This window comes from Rhopilema esculentum, chromosome 10 (genome assembly GCF_057945365.1).
Source record: "Rhopilema esculentum isolate cy_ngs chromosome 10, ASM5794536v1, whole genome shotgun sequence".
NCBI classification, from domain to species: Eukaryota; Metazoa; Cnidaria; class Scyphozoa; order Rhizostomeae; family Rhizostomatidae; genus Rhopilema; species Rhopilema esculentum.
This window is the reverse complement of record NC_142824.1, coordinates 6,852,123-6,872,536: the sequence shown is the minus strand read 5'-3', so window position 1 is coordinate 6,872,536 and position 20,414 is coordinate 6,852,123. Positions and strand designations below refer to the sequence as shown.

The 20,414-nt window shown below is 36.6% G+C and overlaps 2 protein-coding genes across 2 annotated transcripts in view; both read right to left on the bottom strand.

The window, feature by feature from the left end:
• Window positions 1-7,087, bottom strand: part of LOC135687731 (uncharacterized) — a 57,431-nt gene extending 50,344 nt beyond the window's left edge. Inside the window, exons 1-8 of the mRNA XM_089110860.1 lie at window positions 4,226-7,087; window positions 3,051-3,363; window positions 2,525-2,657; window positions 2,253-2,363; window positions 1,711-1,824; window positions 1,146-1,259; window positions 578-691; window positions 179-292 (exon numbers count right to left, since the gene is read on the bottom strand). Coding sequence (XP_088966986.1) covers window positions 179-292; window positions 578-691; window positions 1,146-1,259; window positions 1,711-1,824; window positions 2,253-2,363; window positions 2,525-2,657; window positions 3,051-3,363; window positions 4,226-4,344 — 1,132 coding nt within the window. The 5' untranslated portion in view covers window positions 4,345-7,087. The remainder of the gene's footprint in view (window positions 1-178; window positions 293-577; window positions 692-1,145; window positions 1,260-1,710; window positions 1,825-2,252; window positions 2,364-2,524; window positions 2,658-3,050; window positions 3,364-4,225) is intronic.
• A 1,208-nt stretch (window positions 7,088-8,295) lies between these two features.
• Window positions 8,296-20,315, bottom strand: LOC135693761 (DNA replication licensing factor mcm5). Its single transcript, XM_065212334.2, has 16 exons — window positions 20,058-20,315; window positions 18,696-18,822; window positions 17,879-18,007; window positions 17,318-17,569; window positions 16,259-16,335; window positions 15,893-15,980; window positions 14,915-15,168; window positions 14,328-14,583; window positions 13,429-13,494; window positions 12,376-12,468; window positions 12,148-12,231; window positions 11,415-11,524; window positions 10,506-10,634; window positions 9,615-9,846; window positions 8,967-9,005; window positions 8,296-8,541 (listed from the first exon to the last, which is right to left on the bottom strand). Exons 1-16 carry the CDS (start codon window positions 20,213-20,215, stop codon window positions 8,440-8,442), a joined length of 2,196 nt encoding a protein of 731 aa, XP_065068406.1. The 5' UTR covers window positions 20,216-20,315; the 3' UTR covers window positions 8,296-8,439.
• Between the last annotated feature and the right edge of the window lie 99 nt (window positions 20,316-20,414).

The window sequence follows — 20,414 nt, the reverse complement described above, 5'->3', positions numbered from 1 at the left end:
TACTGTATTTTGAATTGCATCAACATTGTGAATTCCTTCTTCTTTTTGCTGCTAACTTCAAATGTGTTAAATAAAATTCATGGTGTGAAATTTGTGGTTAAACTATCGCTAAAAAGAAAGGAACATCCGTAATTTTCAAATTAAAATACTTTGCAAAAAAGAACTTTTGTTATCTTACCAGTCTGGCATTGTTGTCCTGTGTAGCCTGGTAAACAGTTACAAGAGTATCTGTTAACTTCATCAACGCAAGTGGCTCCATTTCGGCACGGGCTGCTGGCACATTCGTTAAAGTCTAAAATTTAGATATATCGACGCAGTTTATGCCAGAAATGATAAACTTCAAAGATTTCCGATAGATAATTTTAAAGGAAATAAACTCTTTTAGTAGAGGGATTTGCTGCCTTCCCCAATTGCAACCGAGACCCTAAATATGATGTGTCATTAATAGTAGCAGCTTATACGTTAATGGTATGAATTGTGTGGTTTAACTACTGCTAAAAAAACAGAGCTTTAAGAATGGAACATCCATAATTTTCAAAGTAAAATATTCTGCAAAAAAGAACGTATGTTATCTTACCAGTCTGGCATTGTTGTCCTGTGTAGCCTGGTACACAGTTACAAGAGTATCTGTTGACTTCATCAATGCAAGTGGCTCCATTTCGGCATGGGCTGCTGGCACATTCATTAACATCTAAAATTTAGATATATCGACGCGGTTTATGCCAGAAATAATAAACTTCAAAGATCTCCGCAAGGATATGATAAATTGTTAATAGGAAGGCTGTTTGCAATAAAATTGCAATTATGCTTTAGAAAGGGCATCACTTCCGCTTCAAAGTTCAAGGAATGGAAAATGTCAAATTTATTTTTGAATTTAGGCCAAAATGACAACTTTTGGCAAAAGATGTTAAGAATTTCTTGATATGCTTTCAAAGAACATCTATATCAATTATACATCATAATAACATATACATCATTTTAACTGGAACCTACCAAACTTTGAACATTTCAAATGAAAGCTGTTGTCACAAAAATGGTGCCATTTCTGTAAATTGACATGAAGGCTTTCAAGGTCCTTGCAATTGAGCTGATAATGAATTATTTCGACTACAGACAAAGCAATAACTTTACAAAAGAACCGTTACCAGTTTGGCATCTTTTTCCTGTGTAGCCTGGTAAACAGTTGCAGGTATATTCGTTGACTCTATCAATGCAAGTGGCTCCATTTTGGCAGGGAGTGCTAGCACATTCGTTGATATCTAAAGATATAAGCATGTTTACTAGCAACACATGAAATGAAGAAATTAAAGTTGAGTGAGAATATTTGTGAAGCAAATGCGAACTCGCTGTATGCCAAATACAATTTCGCATTTCTTAAAAATTGTACAGCACTTCTTAAAAGAGAAAAATCATTTCTCTTAAATTTATCATAGTAAGTAAACGTAGACAAGAGTAAAATAAAACTAAAAGTAGCAACTTAATTTAATACTCTGATCTGTTTTAAACTCTGCTTCACTCCATCATTAGCAAGGTGATTTTACAAAATTGAATAACAAAAATATTTAGCTAACTAACAACCTAAATTTAAAGACTGCTATGTGTTTCGTTGGGTTTACATCATATTCCAAAGTTAACATCAACTTTCAAAACATTACCAATCGTGCCTGACTCTGAAGCAAGGGAAAAGCTACGAATTATTCGTTTGCTTACCTTCTTCGCAATGAGCTCCTGAATATCCAGCAATACAGTTGCATTGAAATCTGTTCACGTCGTTTCTGCATGTTCCTCCATTAAAACAAGGAAGGCTCTCACACTCATTGATGTCTGTGACAATCGTAGACAGAAATTGCTTTAGAGACATCGTGAAATAATACGTAGAGCCGTAGAGCCGCCATGAAATTAATGTCACATGTCGGCTAATTAATCTTCAATTTATTCAATGATTAATGTAAAATGAAGTCAAAGTCAGATTCTCGACCAAAGCATAACCAAGCTGACAGCACTAATACTAAATTGGTGCTTAGTAACTGGGAAAAGGCACAGTGGCCCTGCATCAAAGAGTCAATCAAAACAAAGACTTGATGCCTGTTTGAGGAAAATTGACACAATTACCGTGATTTTTGGCTTTGTCGTGTGATAAATAAGGTTACCTCAAGAACACAAGAAACCATTTCTTTCTCAGATCTTGATTTTCTGTGCCAATACTAGTGTTAAACAAACAAAACCAAGTAGAAGTCAATTCCACCATTTACCTGATTCACAATTCCTTCCCGTAAAGCCTGGATCACAAAGGCAAAAATAACTGGCATGTTCATCCACACACTTGCCATTCTGACAAGGATTCTTCTCGCAGTCGTTTTTATCTTCAAGATAATGATTTCATTGCAATTATGTCAGAAAGATACATTTGGAGAATATAAATGATAAAAATGCTTTTAAACTAAGTATGATTTCTATCATACAGAACAAAGGAAAGAGCAATAAAGAAAATGTAGGAAAGATTGCTCAAATGAAAAAAACATACCAAGTGGAATGTCACAGTGCAACTCATGATGGTTTTCATCGCAATAAACGCATTCATAAAACGGGCTTGCGCATGTATCTCTGCATAGGATGTGAGAAGGACATGGGTTAAGAGCTCGGCATGTCGCACCAATCTATTCAAAACAAGCAGTAAATCTGGTTACTAAACAGCACAATAAAATATAATTTCTGCATCTTCAAATAAAGGTTGCTAAAATCGATTGAAAAAAGCAACTCTGCTAAGCAAAATGAACATATTTGCGAAAAGTAAGATTATCAATGACTGGTTTGGTACTGGACAAAATAGAGAAGCTTGCGTTCAATTTCAAACTTTTTCAGGGACTTTCTCAACAAACTTTTATCACTAGAGAGCTTTTATCATTAAATTCTGTTTAATGCCAAGCCACCGTTTAAGAACTTCGAGTGGCCTCTGAATAAAATTAAGAAAGGAAAGGGTTAGCTAGACAACAAGAGACTGTTTTCATCAAACATAACTTCAAAGAGATAGCAACAGACAGTGAGCTCACCAACTTTTTGCTGTAATCAGTCGATTTGTACAACCAACCAGGAGCATCAACCAACTGCGTACCGTTTTCTCCATGTCGCCTTTCGTTGAGCTGGCACTCTTTGGTCTGCACGTTTAAGTTGTATGATCGACATTTGTGGTGCTCCACGCACTTCCTCGTGCATCCAATGTCGTCCACATCGCGTTCCGTTTTGATTACGTGGCCTTTAAGAGCTTTGTCCATGTGGAACACTGTGAATTCGGCAAAGGTTTGACAAGGGAGACGGAGTATCGTCGACTGTGCAAGTAATGGCAAGTAAAACAACACTGTCAGCCTAGAAACACAATAAACAGTAATGTTTAAAAATGGTAAGAGACTTTTCATAACCTTCTGCATTGTGAATATTAGAAAATGTCAACGTTCTCAAGTTGGATCAACAAACAATGGCGTTTGGTAAAATGTTTGGGATATGATTGACCAATGTACACTATCATAGGTTAGACAAATTAAACATGTAAAGCAGGCCTGTAAAATAAAACAGATTTACATTACATTTTACAACATACTAAAAGCTTTTTTGTCTGACACTCTTCAGAGTATAAAACTTTTGAATAAGGGCCGAAAGCACAAGATAGATTATATATATTCAACTGAACGTGTCTCAGTCTCCATCAGCTCCTCGATGAATACCTCCTCTGGGAATGGTGGGCTATCAAGCTCGCCCGGCACAGAGCACTCAGAGGAATATTTTTTAAAAGACTGCTAATGTCGAAAAACACATGAAAAATGTTTCGCCCTTGATGTTAAGGTATTGCTTAAACTCAGCAAGCGTAAAAGTTTGTCAATGTTTTACGGTAGATATAAGACAGTTGTATTATTTCATTTCATTAGAAATAACTCGCTGTTATTGATTTTTTTATGGTACTTCTTGCACCCCGAAGCCACACTCGATCTTAAACTATTTCATCTCTCGGTACAAGTTCAAGAATTTAACATCATCAAACATGCCTGGTTTGCAGCTTTAATTTTGAATTATATTTCGTCTTGTTCCTTAATACTGGGACATTGCAAGAAAGGTGCTGTAAACGCGTCATAAAATAATTTAACAGGTTTGAAGGTTAAGGACCTTAAAGAATTTAAAAATGTTGTGAAAAACTTACTTAAACTAGATACTTTAAATAACAAAAGATACTCACGTAGTTTTTGCCATTTTCGCGTCTTCTCTGCCGGACGCACTGCCGTCGTAAAATGATATTTGGAGGAACAGCAGGTCTAATAAATTCTCCATCGGTTGAATAGAGGCTTGGATTTTCATATTACTAGAATTACCAGCCGGTGAATGCCGATTCAGAGATGAATCAACTCGTGACGTAGACCAAATTCAAGAAGAGCCATCGCACCTCATTAAGGCGTAGCTTAATGGTCGTAATTCTGTCTCGTCAAATTCAATTCAATTAAAAAACGAAGTATCAATTGCCCCAATAAAAAATTAATGCGACGGCAGTATTGATAATAATTAGTTGCGAAAACAACTTGCCCTGGAATCGATACAGAGATTTATGGGAAAAACTATGGGAGACATTAACGCCAGAAATGAAAAAGTCAAAATCCCTTCAGATATTCAAAAAACTCATTAAAGCCCATTAATTCCTAGCTTGCAACTGCAAATCATGTAAGATATTTTATCCAAACTTAGACTTTTTATCACAAGTTGTATTTTGCGTTCATTTGTATCTATTTTGTTTTAAAAGTTGGCCTCAATTAGCTTTAAAGCTATATATTTTAACTGCCAACTTCATTTCATTTTATTTCATTCATTTGAAATGTTTAAGGAGGGTAGCTCTTCAGCAATGCTGATTTTTAAGGGGCCCTCCACTTAAAATACTTACAGAAATTTTTGGTAGAGTTTTTATTTGGTAGCCTTAGGTCAGTTGATGTATTCTAAGATTCCTAGAATTTAACTTGGATTTTTCTGTGATATTTGACTCACTAGTGATTAGCTCGTCTATGGTCCTCCAGCCCAGCTCTTTTATGAGTGGTTGGCTCGGTGCATCAAAACTGCTGCCAATTACAATACGAGCAGCCAGGTTTTGTAGTTTTTGTAAGCGTTTGATTTCGGTAAGACCACAACAAGGTAAGTGTGGCTCTAAAAAACTTGTGTACATAGTCTTCAGAGTTTCTTTTGGCAGAAAGGATTTTGCATGCTTCAAAAAGCCAATTTCTCTGGAGACCTTGGAAGAAATTGTTTTAGTGTGTTCCTTCCAATCTAGTGTGTTATCGATCTGTATTCCAAGATATTTGGCTTTTTGAACAACATCCAGCTCATTGTTTTGAATTTTTACCTTTAAAGATTCGTCTTGATTCTTTAATCATTTATGCTTAGGTTTGGTGGAAATAAGCAGGGCATGTGTTTTCATTACATTCAGTGAAAGTTTGTTGCCTCTGAGCCATTTTTCAACGTGTGCAAGGTCATTATTGATGGCCTCATTCAGCTGAGTGATATTATGCGATTGATGGCAAAGACCCGTTTCATCTGCATACATAGACACATTTGTTTTCTGGACAGCTAGTGGGAGGTCGTTTATATAAATGAGGAATAAAAGGGGTCCAAGACATGAGCCTTGGGGTACACCAACATTTATTTCCATAATTGATGAATCAACACCGTTTACCCTAGAGTATTGCTTCCGGTTGTAAAGGTATGATTTAAACCATTCTAACGGCTGTTGATGAATACCATAAAACTCCAGCTTTTTGCATAGTATGCCATGGTCAACCGTGTCAAATGCCTTTGTCAGGTCAATAAAAACTAATCCCACTAGCTTCCCCAAATCTAGTCCTTTATACCAGTCATCAGTGTTTTCAAGCAAACATGTTACGGTAGAGTGAAGTTTACAAAAGCCAAAAGACTTGAGATGACAGGTAAAACTGATATAGGGCGATAGTTAGACTTATCAGTTTTGCCCCCTTCTATAAAAACTGGGGTAACTCTGGCCAATTTCCATGAATCTGGAAAAATGTTAGTTTCAAGTGATGTATTGAACAAACAGGCCAAAGCGTTCTCAATATGAGGTAAGGCCAGTTTTAGAAAATAGCAGGAGATATTGTCATTCTCAAAGCCCTTTCAAGACTTGGTTTTGGAAACTTTAAATAAAAGAATTAATATATAAAAGATCACCAGGCTTGTCGCATAAAACGACAGTAACGCAACTCGATTTGAAGGTCACTTTTCTGTCGTAAACTCGCAAACTCGCATCGCATCGTGCTGAAACGTATCCGGAAAGTTTTTTCCCGCAACTATTTCTTTTCGGGTACGAAAATTTTCGCGTCCACACGGAGCGTATTCGAATCGTTTTCAGGCGTCTACACGTATCCACTTGTATCCGGAAATTGTCTGATTCGCTCTAGTGCCCAGTTCTTTTGCGGGAGATAATCCTTAAGTGAGCATGCGCATGACTAATATTTTCGCGCCATCCTTTTGCGTCCTTGTCCCACCATGCGCTTGTCCTTCCAGGTCGCGTCCAGAATCGCCTTCGTCGATGTTTTCCTCTTTTCTTGACTTTTTGGAGTTCAGTACTCATAGAAAGGAACTTCAATACATTATGTCTATCTCGTACGTACTTGTTTTGTAAATTCATCACAGCTGCATTTATCTGAACGCATGATATTAAACTAGAAATCAAGGCAACTAACACTACAATCTTTCTGTAATCCATGTTTGTTTGTACTAGCAGTGAGGAACTGGAACCCAGAAAATGACGTCGTGTATTTGAAAATTTTCGGATACAATCGTCCACAAGTATTCGTATTTGTATCGGATCAAAAAGTGTCCACTCTGAAGACCGTTTCCACAAATTCATCACAGCTGCATTTATCTGAACGCATGATATTAAACTAGAAATCAAGGCAACTAACACTACAATCTTTCTGTAATCCATGTTTGTTTGTACTAGCAGTGAGGAACTGGAACCCAGAAAATGACGTCGTGTATTTGAAAATTTTCGGATACAATCGTCCACAAGTATTCGTATTTGTATCGGATCAAAAAGTGTCCACTCTGAAGACCGTTTCCAAAAATTCATCACAGCTGCATTTATCTGAACGCATGATATTAAACTAGAAATCAAGGCAACTAACACTACAATCTTTCTGTAATCCATGTTTGTTTGTACTAGCAGTGAGGAACTGGAACCCAGAAAATGACGTCGTGTATTTGAAAATTTTCGGATACAATCGTCCACACGTATTCGTATTTGTATCGGATCAAAAAGTGTCCACTCTGAAGACCGTTTCCAAAAATATCCGGATACGGCCATAGAATACGCTGCATACGTGTGGACGCAGGAAGTATTCGTAGAAAAAAAAATTGCGTTTGCGTTTTCACGAATTTCCAGATACGTGTGGACAGGGCCGGCATTCTTTTTCAAAACCGATGTTCGTTACAACCTTTTCTCGCCATAAAAATTCACAAGAACCGTCATAAACTTAATCGCAGTTTCAATAAATTTGGAAAAAGCCCGCCAAAACACCAGAAATGTAGCGCGAGCGTACAGATATTTGGCACTACTTTTAAATTTGATGCGACGTAATCAAGCATCAACGGAAAAAAATTGGCATCGCCAAAAAATATTTTCGCCGTTCTAGTGTGTTATATGAACAACGGAGACTATCACAAAAATCCTCAATGTTTCTGGAATACAGAAAGGGGGTCTAAATTAGGGGAGAAACTGCCTGCAAATGCGGGTCGTCTGGAGGCCGATACCGGTGGATTTGAGCGATCGTGTGATTATCGATCGTCACGCTCGCTGAAAATTGAAAACAAATCAATTTTGAACGATTACTTCTAGGCAGAAGCTTGCCTTGTGCCGAAAAATCCCTGTCAACCGAGGGCTAGGTTACCAAAAATATAATCGTACTAGTTTCTCTCGCTTGTTTTTCGCAACATGTATGTGATACAAAGCATGTAAATCAACTTTTTGGGAGAACTTTTGTCCCCACTTCCAGAATGTTTTTGCAATTTTCAGGGGTCAAATTTTTGCGTTGGTGCCTCTTCAAACTCGACCTTTAAATCCAGAGTCGAATTTTACCGCATTTGCGTCAAATTTGACCACTTTTTAGCCATTAATTTAATTCGACCTGGCAGGAACATGACCTCTTACCTAGGCCTAAAATGCTCAATAGCTTTTACATCAAAAGAAAATAGAAACCGATTTCAATGGTGCCAGGGAGATACATTAAAAAATCAACAGCAGGTGGAAGAATTCCAATAAATTGTTTCTTAATAATTATCTTAATAGATTGAACAACTGTGTTAATTTCTGCTTAATACTACAACAGTTTTCCTGTATCGGCTGCTTTTTAGAAAGGCCCAAACACAAATTCGTTGGGAATATCTTCAAAAGATGAAGTTTTATCGTACCCTGTACAAGACTTTACGTTGAAAACGATGCTCTAGTTCACCCCTCCGCAGCATAACATGAATCACCATCTGGACCGCCCTTTCTGAGTGTTTCTACGAAGCAACATTAATTATCATAATTTATGATAATCTTTGCGTCATCTTTCTTAAACATGCGCTTAGAGTGTTTTATCAACAGAAAGGAAATTAAAATGTATCTGATTTGAAAAACAGGCTCCACTACACTATTGGCATTTAAAAATAACAAAGTCTTGGACAACTATTTTTTCACCAGAACATATGTCTATTGTATGTTAACAAAATTCGACATCAGTTTACATGATGTCAAGATAAGTCTAATTTTAAAGGAAAACACACAGCATTACTGATTCCCAAGGTTTGATAACAGAGGATTTAGTTCAAGTCCCTTGGAAAATTCTGTATTTTCAAATACAGAAAAAACAGATGAAGACAAACATAGATTGGCTCTCTGAATGGTATGAGCCAGAGATATTGACAGTATTGAAAATAGCCCATACCTGACGAACAAAATCTTGAATGATACGCTGCTCAGACACCTAGGAAAACAATAAAATTTCAGCAATAAAAGCGATATCGATACAATAATAAAACTTTACGCAATAACTGTGAAATTGAATTTTGACGTCACTAGGGCAGGGAAATTTGTAATAGAATAAGGCCAATCTCAAGTTCTGTTAAGGTTTGTTGCCAAATAAAGGTGCTTGTTTCACGCAGATGTTTGTTATCATTGTTGAACCCAACATAACGATGTCACCCAAAAAGAAACAAATTACCTGGGACAAGATAACTAATTAAAAGTCTTTGCAAGCAGCATACGGTAAATTAATTTTTTTCTACTCTTGGAATCAATAAAGCACAAAACTTTAAAAAGTGCAAACAAATCTAAAATTGAGAAAATTTACTGCTAAATTCATTATTTTATTACGTTGATGGTTTTATTGGGTCATTTATTACCCTGATTTGATTTTTCAAAATCATTGCTGTTGACTTTGTTAAAACGCTATCAGTACCGTTGCGAACGTACTAACTTATAGCATAGAAGTGTTTCTGCCAAGCAGCATCAGATGCGAACAGATATTACAAGGAACTGTTTAATATCATTATTTTATCCAACACCACGATGTCATCCGAAAGAATAAAATTACCTGTGAGCCAATAGCAAAACGCCTTTTAAGCTGTTGCTCGATCCTCCTTACTTCTTCGACGTCCTCTTCAGGAGTGAGTCCTTCAGCACCGGAGAGGCTTCCCGATCTGGCAGCCTCAAGTGTTGATACTTGGAACAGTCTCAGTGCCTCATCAACGTGTGCGTCAGTTGCAAATGGAAGTAGCTGCATCTTGGCAAGTGACTCTGATATCCTGATAATTGCTTCAAGTTGTCTACAAAATATTGTCTTCGAGTTATTTCACTGGAACCTCTCCGAAATTAGACCCAAACAGTAGTTATAAACAAGCAGTAGGAAAAACAGAACCAATGAGTGAGTGAAAAATAAATTCAAACAACCACGGCTCCTTACATAATCAGAGCATTAAGTTTGAAGTTTAAAGGAGTTTAAAGGAATGCAAACATTACAAGTAGGCTTGAAATCTGAGTGGAAATAATACCCGATGCTTGATCTGAAGTTTTGCATACCATTGGTAAGGTACAAGTTATTCTAGGGTAGAGCAGTGACTTTGCTAGCTAGTTCTACACAAATCATCGGATAATCTGCTATCAGTTGTATAGCTTAATCAACAGAGATGCTCTGTAGCTGCTTATGTAACCTTGTCAACCCTCAACCCTACACAACAACCTCTCAGTAAAGGCATCACTTCGATACCCCTGTGGGTGTATATTTCTTGCATTGTTGATTGACAGATGAAGAAAGAAATTAGCTAAACAGCCAATAAAACAACTTTTAAGGCTACATGATAAAAGTAAGCCTGCTTATTCCTACCAAATACGAATCATTAAACAAAAAGTAAAACAATCCTTGCCATAAATACCTTCTAAGGTATGTTGAATGCAAGGACGAAAAGACAGAATTCTCGATACTTACCGGACAGTAATTGGAATGCTACTTCTCTTGTTTGATTCCCTCTCTGCGTCGCGAGTTCCGCTTCTCATCAACACGTACCGGTTCTTTAATTTTTCAGCAGCAGTCTCAGACAACCTGGGACCACATTTCCTGGAAGCAACGCCACAACGGGCCCGGAATTAGGCTTGGCAGGGGTACAGGTTTTTACTAAAATAAGCCTTTGCACTTGCACATAACAATAAACGAGTTTTATTACAAATCTCCACCTTTGCAAATTGGTGATCAGAATCATAAAAAATCTAGTTGTCTCAACAGAAGAACTGTGCAAGCGATGGCGATATAGAAAAATAGAGTATAGTGGTCCATCAAGATTTCTTGTGGAAAGAGACTAAAGAGGTCTGCTTTGGTATTACATGGAGTCTTCTCTGTGGGACTAATTGCATTCATAATTTTTGTGGGACGGGGTGTAATCGTATTCATAATCTCTGTGGGACTAGGGGAAATCGTATTCATAATCGCCTCTATGGGACTAGGGGCAATTGTTTTCATAATCTCTGCTGTGAGACAAGAGGAATTCGTATTCATAATCGTCTTTGTGAAACTAGGGGTAATCGTATTCAAAAATTTTCACACAGAAATCTAAACGATGCTAAGCCAAATAAAGATCTCGCAAACAAAACATCCTTTCAGCTGACACATTCAGCAGCAAGAGACTGTTGAATATATCCACAAAACTTTTCATGTCAGCCTTCTTATCAGCAAATATCTTCAACTTAGCTTAAAAAGTTATGCAGTTTGTAAAGAGGCCATGATGTTCGGCAAGATGAGTAGTCGCCTGAATTTCAGGAACAAACAAAGATAGCCCAGCCTGCCTTTTCAGGCGCAAAAAACCCTGACTCAAAAGCATGGAGATGTTATAAAGCAACTTACGTTCTACAGTAATCGATATACTTCTTTAAAAATTCTAGCTCCAGTTCGCCTTCGACTGCTGCCTTTTGAGTAGCGTTCAAATGTACCTGCATCACATGCTTGGCAAGACGCTGAAATCAAAATCCAATAAACAGCTTTATCACTAACCATTAAATTACTAAGTGATATAGCATGGCCAGAGAATTAGTTAGTTCAATGTTATTTGTATATTACTTGAGATATTTGTATATGTACATTACATTTTCTATTAATGCTATAAGCTTGAATATCTTCTATCTTTAGTGTACAAAGGATCTGGACATGATATCGATTCAGGGCTACTTTAAAATTATAACTAAGTTTTAACAGCAACAAGAAAAGGAAAATAGAGAAAGGAGATATTAAAATTGATAAAAGGGCACGTATTGCTATTAGCAGAAGGGCATTTATTTGATAAAAGATTAGAAGAGCAGGTATGCTAATAAACCTTCGCAAAATACTCTTTCATCAAGCGAGTTAAAATCTCTTTGGCTCAAAAGTGACATGTCTTTCTAAGCGTACAACATCATGATTGAAATACGTCACTAACAGTTTTGTATCTAATTCCAAGCTTTGTCAGGTATTGTAAATAATTTTTTAAGAAACGTTGTTAGACAACTTTTAATAAGGTTAAGGGTCATCTCGGCCTATGTATCTATAATAAAATAAAATAGAAGTTTGAGGGGAATTTCTTAAAAGTGGAGAAATAATTTACCATATCTTTGGCTTTGTCGTGCTCATCCTTTACGATGAATATTGTGTCAAACCTTGATAAGATGGTTGGCATAAAGTCGATATTCTGAAAAAAAGGGAAATCCAATCAAGATCGAGTCTAAAAAACTCCGATAGGCTTTTCACTATATTTAAGAAATCTCTAGATTACTGATACCTTATGATATGATGCAATCTGGCATATTTCAAGAGTAAAACAAAAGTACAATACCTGCTCTCCTTTGGTTTCATCCCATCTTCCGTATACTGAATTGGCGGCAGCAAGAACAGAGCATCTTGAATTCAGGGTAGTGGTAATTCCGGCCTATAGTCAAAATTTGGGCAAATTCGTTTTAATGCTTAAAACAAACTTTGTTACAGGTTCATTTTGCACTAAAACCAAATTTAATAGGCTGACTAAACATTTTCCCATTCGGTCAACATCTGACATAACTCTGTCTTCCAGAAAGGGTACGTAAAACCCACGGGGACACTCAATTTTTTTAACAAACAATCACGGGTCATTCTGTGGTTTTTGGGTCTAGCTATAGATCTTGCCAAGCCCATTTTTTCTGGGTTGGGTTGTTTGCCCGGCAAAAACCAGCTATTGAGAGGTATTTTTTTGCGCCGTCAAACTTTGCCCTACTAACCCCCGTGTGATTAAAGACATCTATACATGTTATCTTAGCAGGAGGAAGCCTTTTCCATTCCTCAAATCCCTATGTTTAATCTATGTTTAATCAATTTTGCCACAAACTTAACTTATGATAGATTGAAAACCTACATGGGTAGCTCCTGCAAAAGTCTCACTGCCATACAATGGCTAAACCACTGCAAAGCACAACAACCTTTAGTGGCTGTGTGACCATGTTGCTTGTATTTGGGGGGGGGGGCTATGAAAACTGAAGCTGCAAAATGGCATTACTGCTAGAAGAGAACTAACATACAGCTTCAAAAATGCTAGTCAGAGGCCAAAATCCACAAGAAATTATTTATACACAAAAGCTGAGGTGATAAACCTTTATGATTGAACCATAACTGCTGGTAGATAGGCCGACAATGTATTTACTCGTAAACATGTATGGACACAAAACTTCTTCGTGGTTGTAACTTAATCAGGTAATACCTGTTATTTCTATCAAAACACCTTTAAATACTCCCCATCTGTTCAGCTTTTCGCAAATGAAGTAAACCAAATACGACCTTAGAACACCGAAGATCACCATGGACACTTTAAAAATCTTCAATCAAATAAGTAAAGGAGAACTATACAAGAAAAACTTACCTTTGCGATAGAAATCGTTTGCTGTTCCATAGCTTCATGAATGGCAACTCTGTCATCTTCTCTCATCTAGAAGAAACAGATCTAAATTTAACGCATTTCAGTACGAAAATCACAATGAATATCACCAAATAGAAAATTTACTGAATTTTCTGTTGAATTGTCGTTCCATCATGCAGTCTAAACTGCGAAATATGTGTATGATTTTAACTGGCAATCAATTCTTGTCTCACCACAACGTCATCTTAATTATTGGCAATAAACAGCATACTTTAAGTATCTCCGTTCCTGAGTATGAATTTTTATGCGTAAGTTGAGAGCTGCATGTTTAAGCAACTCTCCTCTTCCCATTTTTTGTCGGTTTTGGAAATAGCAAGGCAGTTTTGCCAGCCCTGTGAAAAGCTGGTACTTGCTTTTGACCACAGGTACTTGCTTGCTACATTTAAACTGTTTTGTGTCCAACAAATAGGGACTGACATCCTCAAACCTATCCGTCATCATATGTCTATCCATGGACCGCGGAGCATATTACAGACTGAGGGGGCTAAACCTTTTGCGGAGAGGGGGGAGACTAAACGTGCTAATAACCAAGAGCAAGGCTACTTTTTGTATGGCTTTAAGTACATTTTGAACTTATTTGGGGGGGGGGCAAATAACCTCACTCAGTCCCCCCTCGCTTTGTGGTAGAGTTATTATGAAAAGGCAGTTTCAACGCTTTTATATCTAAATAGTAGCACACTGGGCATGCGTAAGTTATAGTAATTTTAAACACGTAAGCAGCGACTAAATCCTAATACAGTTTCCGCTGTCGCTGTGTATATATATCTTTCAAACTGCATTTTGCTCAGATGTGGTACTGTAAATACAACAATGGAATTTTTGCCAATGGCAGATGGAAATACCTTATCAAATTCGTCAATGCACACAACACCACCATCAGCTAAGACCATTGCTCCTCCTTCCATAATGAAATTCCTAGAAACAGGATCCCTGCTTACTGAAGCCGTTAACCCTGCAGCACTGCTTCCTTTTCCGGATGTGTAAACTGCAATAGGAGCCACTTTTTCAACAAATTTTAGAAGCTGACTTTTAGCCGTCCCAGGATCACCAAGAAGTAGGACATTAATGTCACCACGACGTGTAAGTCCATCTGGAAGCCTAAAAATTAAAGGATTAAGCACTTATTTCCCCAAAAGCAAACGTGATAATGCCTGGCAAATGAGCTAGACACACTTAATGACTAGTCTTTATTTTCATATTTCTCTGTCCTATTTACCGAAATGACACTTCTGCACACGTTAACAATGGAAACAGCTAAAGCTAAACAATCCACAAATATAAATATTGAGACGGAAATTGCAAGACACATTGCTTTCAATAAACATGCTTGTAAAATGAAACATGATTTATTTCTAACTTTTGTTCAAGACAACAAATCGCAAGAAATAGAGTCCCATTCAACTAAGACTATCAAGGAAAACAGCATTACCTTTTTCTTGAGCCACCAAACAATAAGCAAGCAATTGCTTTTTTAATATCAATACTTCCGAATATAGATGGTGCAATGCTCTTTGCAATAACGTCGTGAACATCCTGTGTTGCAGCAAGCCTTCTAAAGTCTTCTTCTTCAGTAGGTGTGAATGGCGCTTTAACTGCAGCCCTTCCTCCGCCCCCAGTTTCTAACTGAATTCCAAGAACTCGAATATAGGGTTTCCTAATTCCTATACCACTTTCCTCTCGACCCTGAAATAGATCAAAATGAATGAAAGATCAGTACCTTGTTAGGCAAGACAGTTGTGAATAACCATTACCAAAGCGAAATTAAAACAACACACTTAATCATGTTGCTCTTGGCTATTTGTCATAATGGAAACCCTGTTAGCCTTCATACAAATCCCAATTGATAATTTGCTCTGCAGTAGGGATGCTGAAACCAGGGGTGCGCCTGAGGCACATGTCCCCTAAGAGTTAACCACTACAAAAAAGTGCTTCTCCAACTTTGAAATGATCCTAACGTCCCAGGTATGTGGTACCTGCCTATGTGAATAGAACTCAATGGGAGTTTCATTTGACAATTGAAAATCCAGTGGTGTAACTGACAGGAGATGTAGGTGGTGTGGCATATCCATAGTGCAGACCTATTACTTGGTGATAGGGTAAACTGTGAGATTATTGTCTTTATATATTTTTGAAAATTTTTATTTCTATAACCTTCCACCAACCTAGTTTGAAGGTCAAGGTACCAAAATATAAATATCCTTTTGAAATAAACCATTAAAACATTTAAGGACTTCTACAAGAAATCATAGCAATGGGAAGCATACATCGATATGAAAATTACTCTGCTTCAAATATCATTTACCACATATATCAATGTCTACCTGGAGCAACAGTAAACACAGCAAATCTCTGTTTACATAAACATCAGTTTACAACATGGTCATGAAACAAAAGTAAAACTACTCACTCTAGATGACTTCTGGAACACTTTCTTGATTGAATAAATTCCAATGATTGTCACTCTATTTCCTGGAACCACTTTTTCAGTCAAATACCTAACAGCAAAGAAAATATATTTGAAAATGAAATACACTAAAGCCATGAATACATGTATTGTTAGAGATTCAATGACTTGCATATAACAAAGTTTAGAGTTTTATTGAAAGAAATATATGATCATTGAAGTTGAATTCTTTATTGGGCATGGAGGACAAAAATAAGCGTACAATCACTTCAGGTTCCTGTACACACTTGCATTTTTTGGTCTGCTCAAGAAAACTGGCTCGATAATGTTAAAGAAAATTTGTTTTCAGAAATTGTATGAAAGCCATACCTGTCACAATAAAGCTGCACGTGTCTTGGCATTTCTCCATTTGGCACTGCATCCGGGGATTCTTGTAGCTTAAGCACCTGTGTTGTTGCATTAAAAGATACAGTGTTTGATATCATTACACAAAATCCAACCTTAGAGACTTAATAAAGATAAGATATATACTTTGAGTCTTGCTCATTCACAATGTTAATATGTGGCTAAGATATCAAATAAAATGACTTTTTCTTTTAAATTACTCATGATAAACCAATGTAACAATGATAAATCTATTACTGTATTGAAATAACAATGTTAACCAGGTACTACAAAAACAGGCTTTCGTCGGAAAGACGTGCAATCGCACACGCGAAAAAGAAAATTTTGAAATAATCATTGGACTAGTCTACAGTGGAATCCCAATAATATGAAACCAGGCTATAACTAATTTTCCGGTATAGCAAAAATATACCTGGCCCCTTCGATTCTGCCAAACCTCTTACAAATTCCCTCGGATCCCTTATATAACGGATCCTCTTACGAATCCCGTTTATAACGAACTCTCATTTTTATGAACTGAATTGTATGTCCCTTCATCATGATTTTCCTCGATATGACAAATGTTTTTGTAAATTTTCACCGTTATTTTGGCCTACTTTTTCCCTTGTGTATATTTATCACCTTTTCTCAGGGGAATAATTATTTTCATCAATAAAACAGACATTGGCAAACATGCACTTTATATGATGCAAAAAATGGAAAAGAGATTTGTGCAAAAGTTGACACCTTTACAAGGCTTTATGGCATTTCAATGAAAAAATCCAAACACAGAAGACTATAACAGACATTTTCATCTCCGAATTTTCTAAGGAACATTAAGTGTTGTTAACAAGATTTTCATTTTTGATTGCTAATTTAGCAAAAGTAGCAACCTTGCCAATTATGCAAGAAAAAGTAGCAAATTTGCGGATTTTGCTACCCATAGAAAGCCCCCTCTTCAGACTTTGCTTTGCTTTAAATCTAGATCTGATTAAAGTTTTATTCCCAGTTTGATTAAAGAAGCAACCAGGTTCAACTCCTTACCTGAAAATCCACACATCTGCATTTGTCAGGAAGTATAAAGAACGGATCAACTGGACAAGGTGGCTTGCCAGCTTGCTCTGACGGGCAACTTCTTGGCAAGGCATAGCCTTCCAGCCCTGGTTTCAAAGGAATATCTGGAATGGTATTTCTGCAGGAACGGCATTGCACAGTGATTCTTGTAGCTTTAACTCTAATTGCAGAGGCACTGATGATGATCCCAGGGATTTTTACCAATTTTGAAACATGATCACTCTGTTGTAAAAAGAAACATGATCACTTAGATTAAGTTTTTTCAAAACCATGGGTGGTTTATTGATTTCTCAAAATGGCAGTGGATGAAACTTTGCCTTTTAATAGAAGGTAGACATTTGCAGTGAATTGTTTTGAGTGAGGAATTGAAGTGAATCTTATCCGCACAACATTTTCAATCCTTGGGTAAAAATCTGATTTTTGAGGTAATTTTTTGATGCCATATTGCAAAAAATGCAAAATACAACCATTCATAATGGCATAACTTACAAAAATTTCTCTATGGCATAATGGCATAACTTACAAAAATACCTTCAGAGTCCTGATACCAATTGGATTTGCATTTGACTTCAGAGTTATTTGAATGTCTTGCACATCTTCCTCTCCAACAGGACGTGGCCTGGTAATTTCATCAGCCATCTCTTTTGCTGCAGCCTCAAACTAAAAGAAGCATTAAGGGTAGAATCAATTCTCTAGATGTAATTTTTTCCTGTCAACAAAATGACCAGAACTATCATCTGGAAAGGCATGCACAAATACCTTATTGCAACCTACAGAGCAAGGTTTTCTCCAGTTATACTCAAAACTATTCTTAAATTCGTGAAAATTCAAATGCTCTAACAATTTAGATTTGCATTTCAGCTAAACATGCATGATACAGAAGGTAGGGCAAATGGCACAATAAAAGTCCATTTAAGGTTACAGTAAACGTTTTCTGGATGAAAACATCCATTTTTCGATATTTTCATATTCAAGTTGCCCAACTTTCAAGGCACAAATGATACCATGTTTGAAACTAGCAGAAATTTTGAGAATGGAAAAAATTCCATGTAAACAAAGATTACCATAATTTTTTATCAAAACTTTTAGTTGAGGTCTGAAAATCTCTTGACCTGTTACACCGATTATTGTTACATTGCGGTTGTGGCTGCATGTCGCATTTACAATATCACATGGCACATTCGTGTATCCCATGTACGGCTCAGCTTATTTGAACAGGCTTATTGATCTTAAAGCTTCAAGTGACTTGACTTAGATTACGCTGTGGTTTATGAGTATACCTTACAAGTGTGATCAGTAAAATCCTGTTTTCTACGGACTTACAATTCCTCTACACACAGGTCCTTACCAATGGAATGTATTCAGCTGGACTTTTCATCAGCTTATCAGCAAGAAGTTCATCATAACTTGACAGATCATTTAGGTCAATATCCAGGTAGTATTCCCCAAGATTGTAGTGCTGTTTTAACTGATCCCTTAAAAGAAAAAGTTCTGCTTCAATAAGGAAGGCACTTAATCACAATCTTATCATAACTTCCAGCATCTGAGATTTTGCAATCTGATAAGAGAAAATGACATTTTTAAAGGTCTAAATAAATAATAAATGATAGAAGACAGGTCATTACATTTAAAAAACAAGGAAAGCCATGAAAAGATTAGGCACTAGAATTGAAACATGTTTGTTTATCCTATAAAACAATTTACATTGTAAAACTAGGGTTAGAGTTGTGATCAAATGTCAGTCAAGCATGGTAAAACATATTATGCTGTTCATGCTAAATGCAAAAATCGTTTTACAGACAGATTCCATAAGTAATCAGAACCAGAATTCAAGTGTCATTGTCAGCAGGCAACTTTTTTATCCTAGTGCCATCTCCAAATGTTCAAGTTGAAATTACATGTTTGTTAAAAGTAATTAATTGAATTATATTGTGCTTTGGTTGCTTACAACCTTACAGAACCTTTTCTTTCTTTACACAACCACAATCAATTTGAGAAACCTAAGAAACATTTATCCCATTATGGAAGAATAAGATAACTTGCATATTATATATTGATGTGACCTGTGCCTCTTCCAATCAATGAAGAATTTAATGCGAACACGGGCTATTCCTAATTCTTACGATTTTAAGGGAACCCGGCTTTAGCTTGTATCCAGGTTTTAGCAGACATTGTTTTTAGTCAGGTAGAGAAGCAATGCCCTTTTGTGGATAATGCCAGAATCTTTCTAAATAAAATCAGTATCACTGGTATTAAATAGAGGGTTGCATTTCCATAAAGGAAATTGAGGGAACTGACCCACGAAAGGATAGAAAGCAGAAAATCCAAAATACTGCCAGCATGTTGTAGGTGTAGGATTAGAAGCAAGGCCACCCACTAAAACTGCGCAGCTGAAATACCGCAACTCTCATGATTGACAAGTTCTAAGGAGAAGTGAAGCAGTGATTGTTAACTTCTATTTCATTAGTTACAACAATAGATTGCATTTTAAAGGCATGCATTATTTTGAGATAGTAACTTGAAAACCATTGTATAAGAAATAAATATATTTGAGAATAATAATGTAGTTTGATGTTTATTTTAGTGATAACATTTCCACGTTAAGTATTTTAGTGATAACATTTTCTTCTCTGATAAATAATATGCAAAATGAATATGAAAAATTAGCCCAGAAATGAAAAAAATAAACAAAATGAAAAGGGATCTGTACCTGTAGGGGTAAACAAAAGTCCCTTCGTGAAACTGTCGAATAAATTCCTTAAAACGCTTTTGGGTTTGAACACGATTGATTTCTTGATCATCTCCTTGATCCTGTGATGACCCAAAGGGGTCGCTAAAATACACTGGTTGCTCATCAAATCCAGACATCTCTGTTTTAGAATGGTGTTTGCATCAGTTTGTTAACTTCTGTCTCTTATTTTGCGTGTTTCCTTGACCGTGTTTCCTCTTATTTTGGATGGGGGACACCATAGAACAGTCATAAACACGTTTCCCGCAAAATGATAATATTTGGCGGGAAAAGATTGATCCCATGGTGCACCGTACGTTTCTAAGAGAGGCTACAAGC

Bases quoted from the DNA above. Each gene is read 5' to 3' on its own strand.
- LOC135693761 (XM_065212334.2), bottom strand. From the start codon at position 20,215: ATGTCTGGATTTGATGAGCAACCAGTGTATTTTAGCGACCCCTTTGGG. The intron at 13,495-14,327 runs GTATTTCCATCT...TGTTTCTTCTAG, and splicing joins GCATTGACGAATTTGATAAG to ATGAGAGAAGATGACAGAGT. The intron at 12,232-12,375 runs GTATTGTACTTT...CCTTTTTTTCAG, and splicing joins ATGAAACCAAAGGAGAGCAG to AATATCGACTTTATGCCAAC.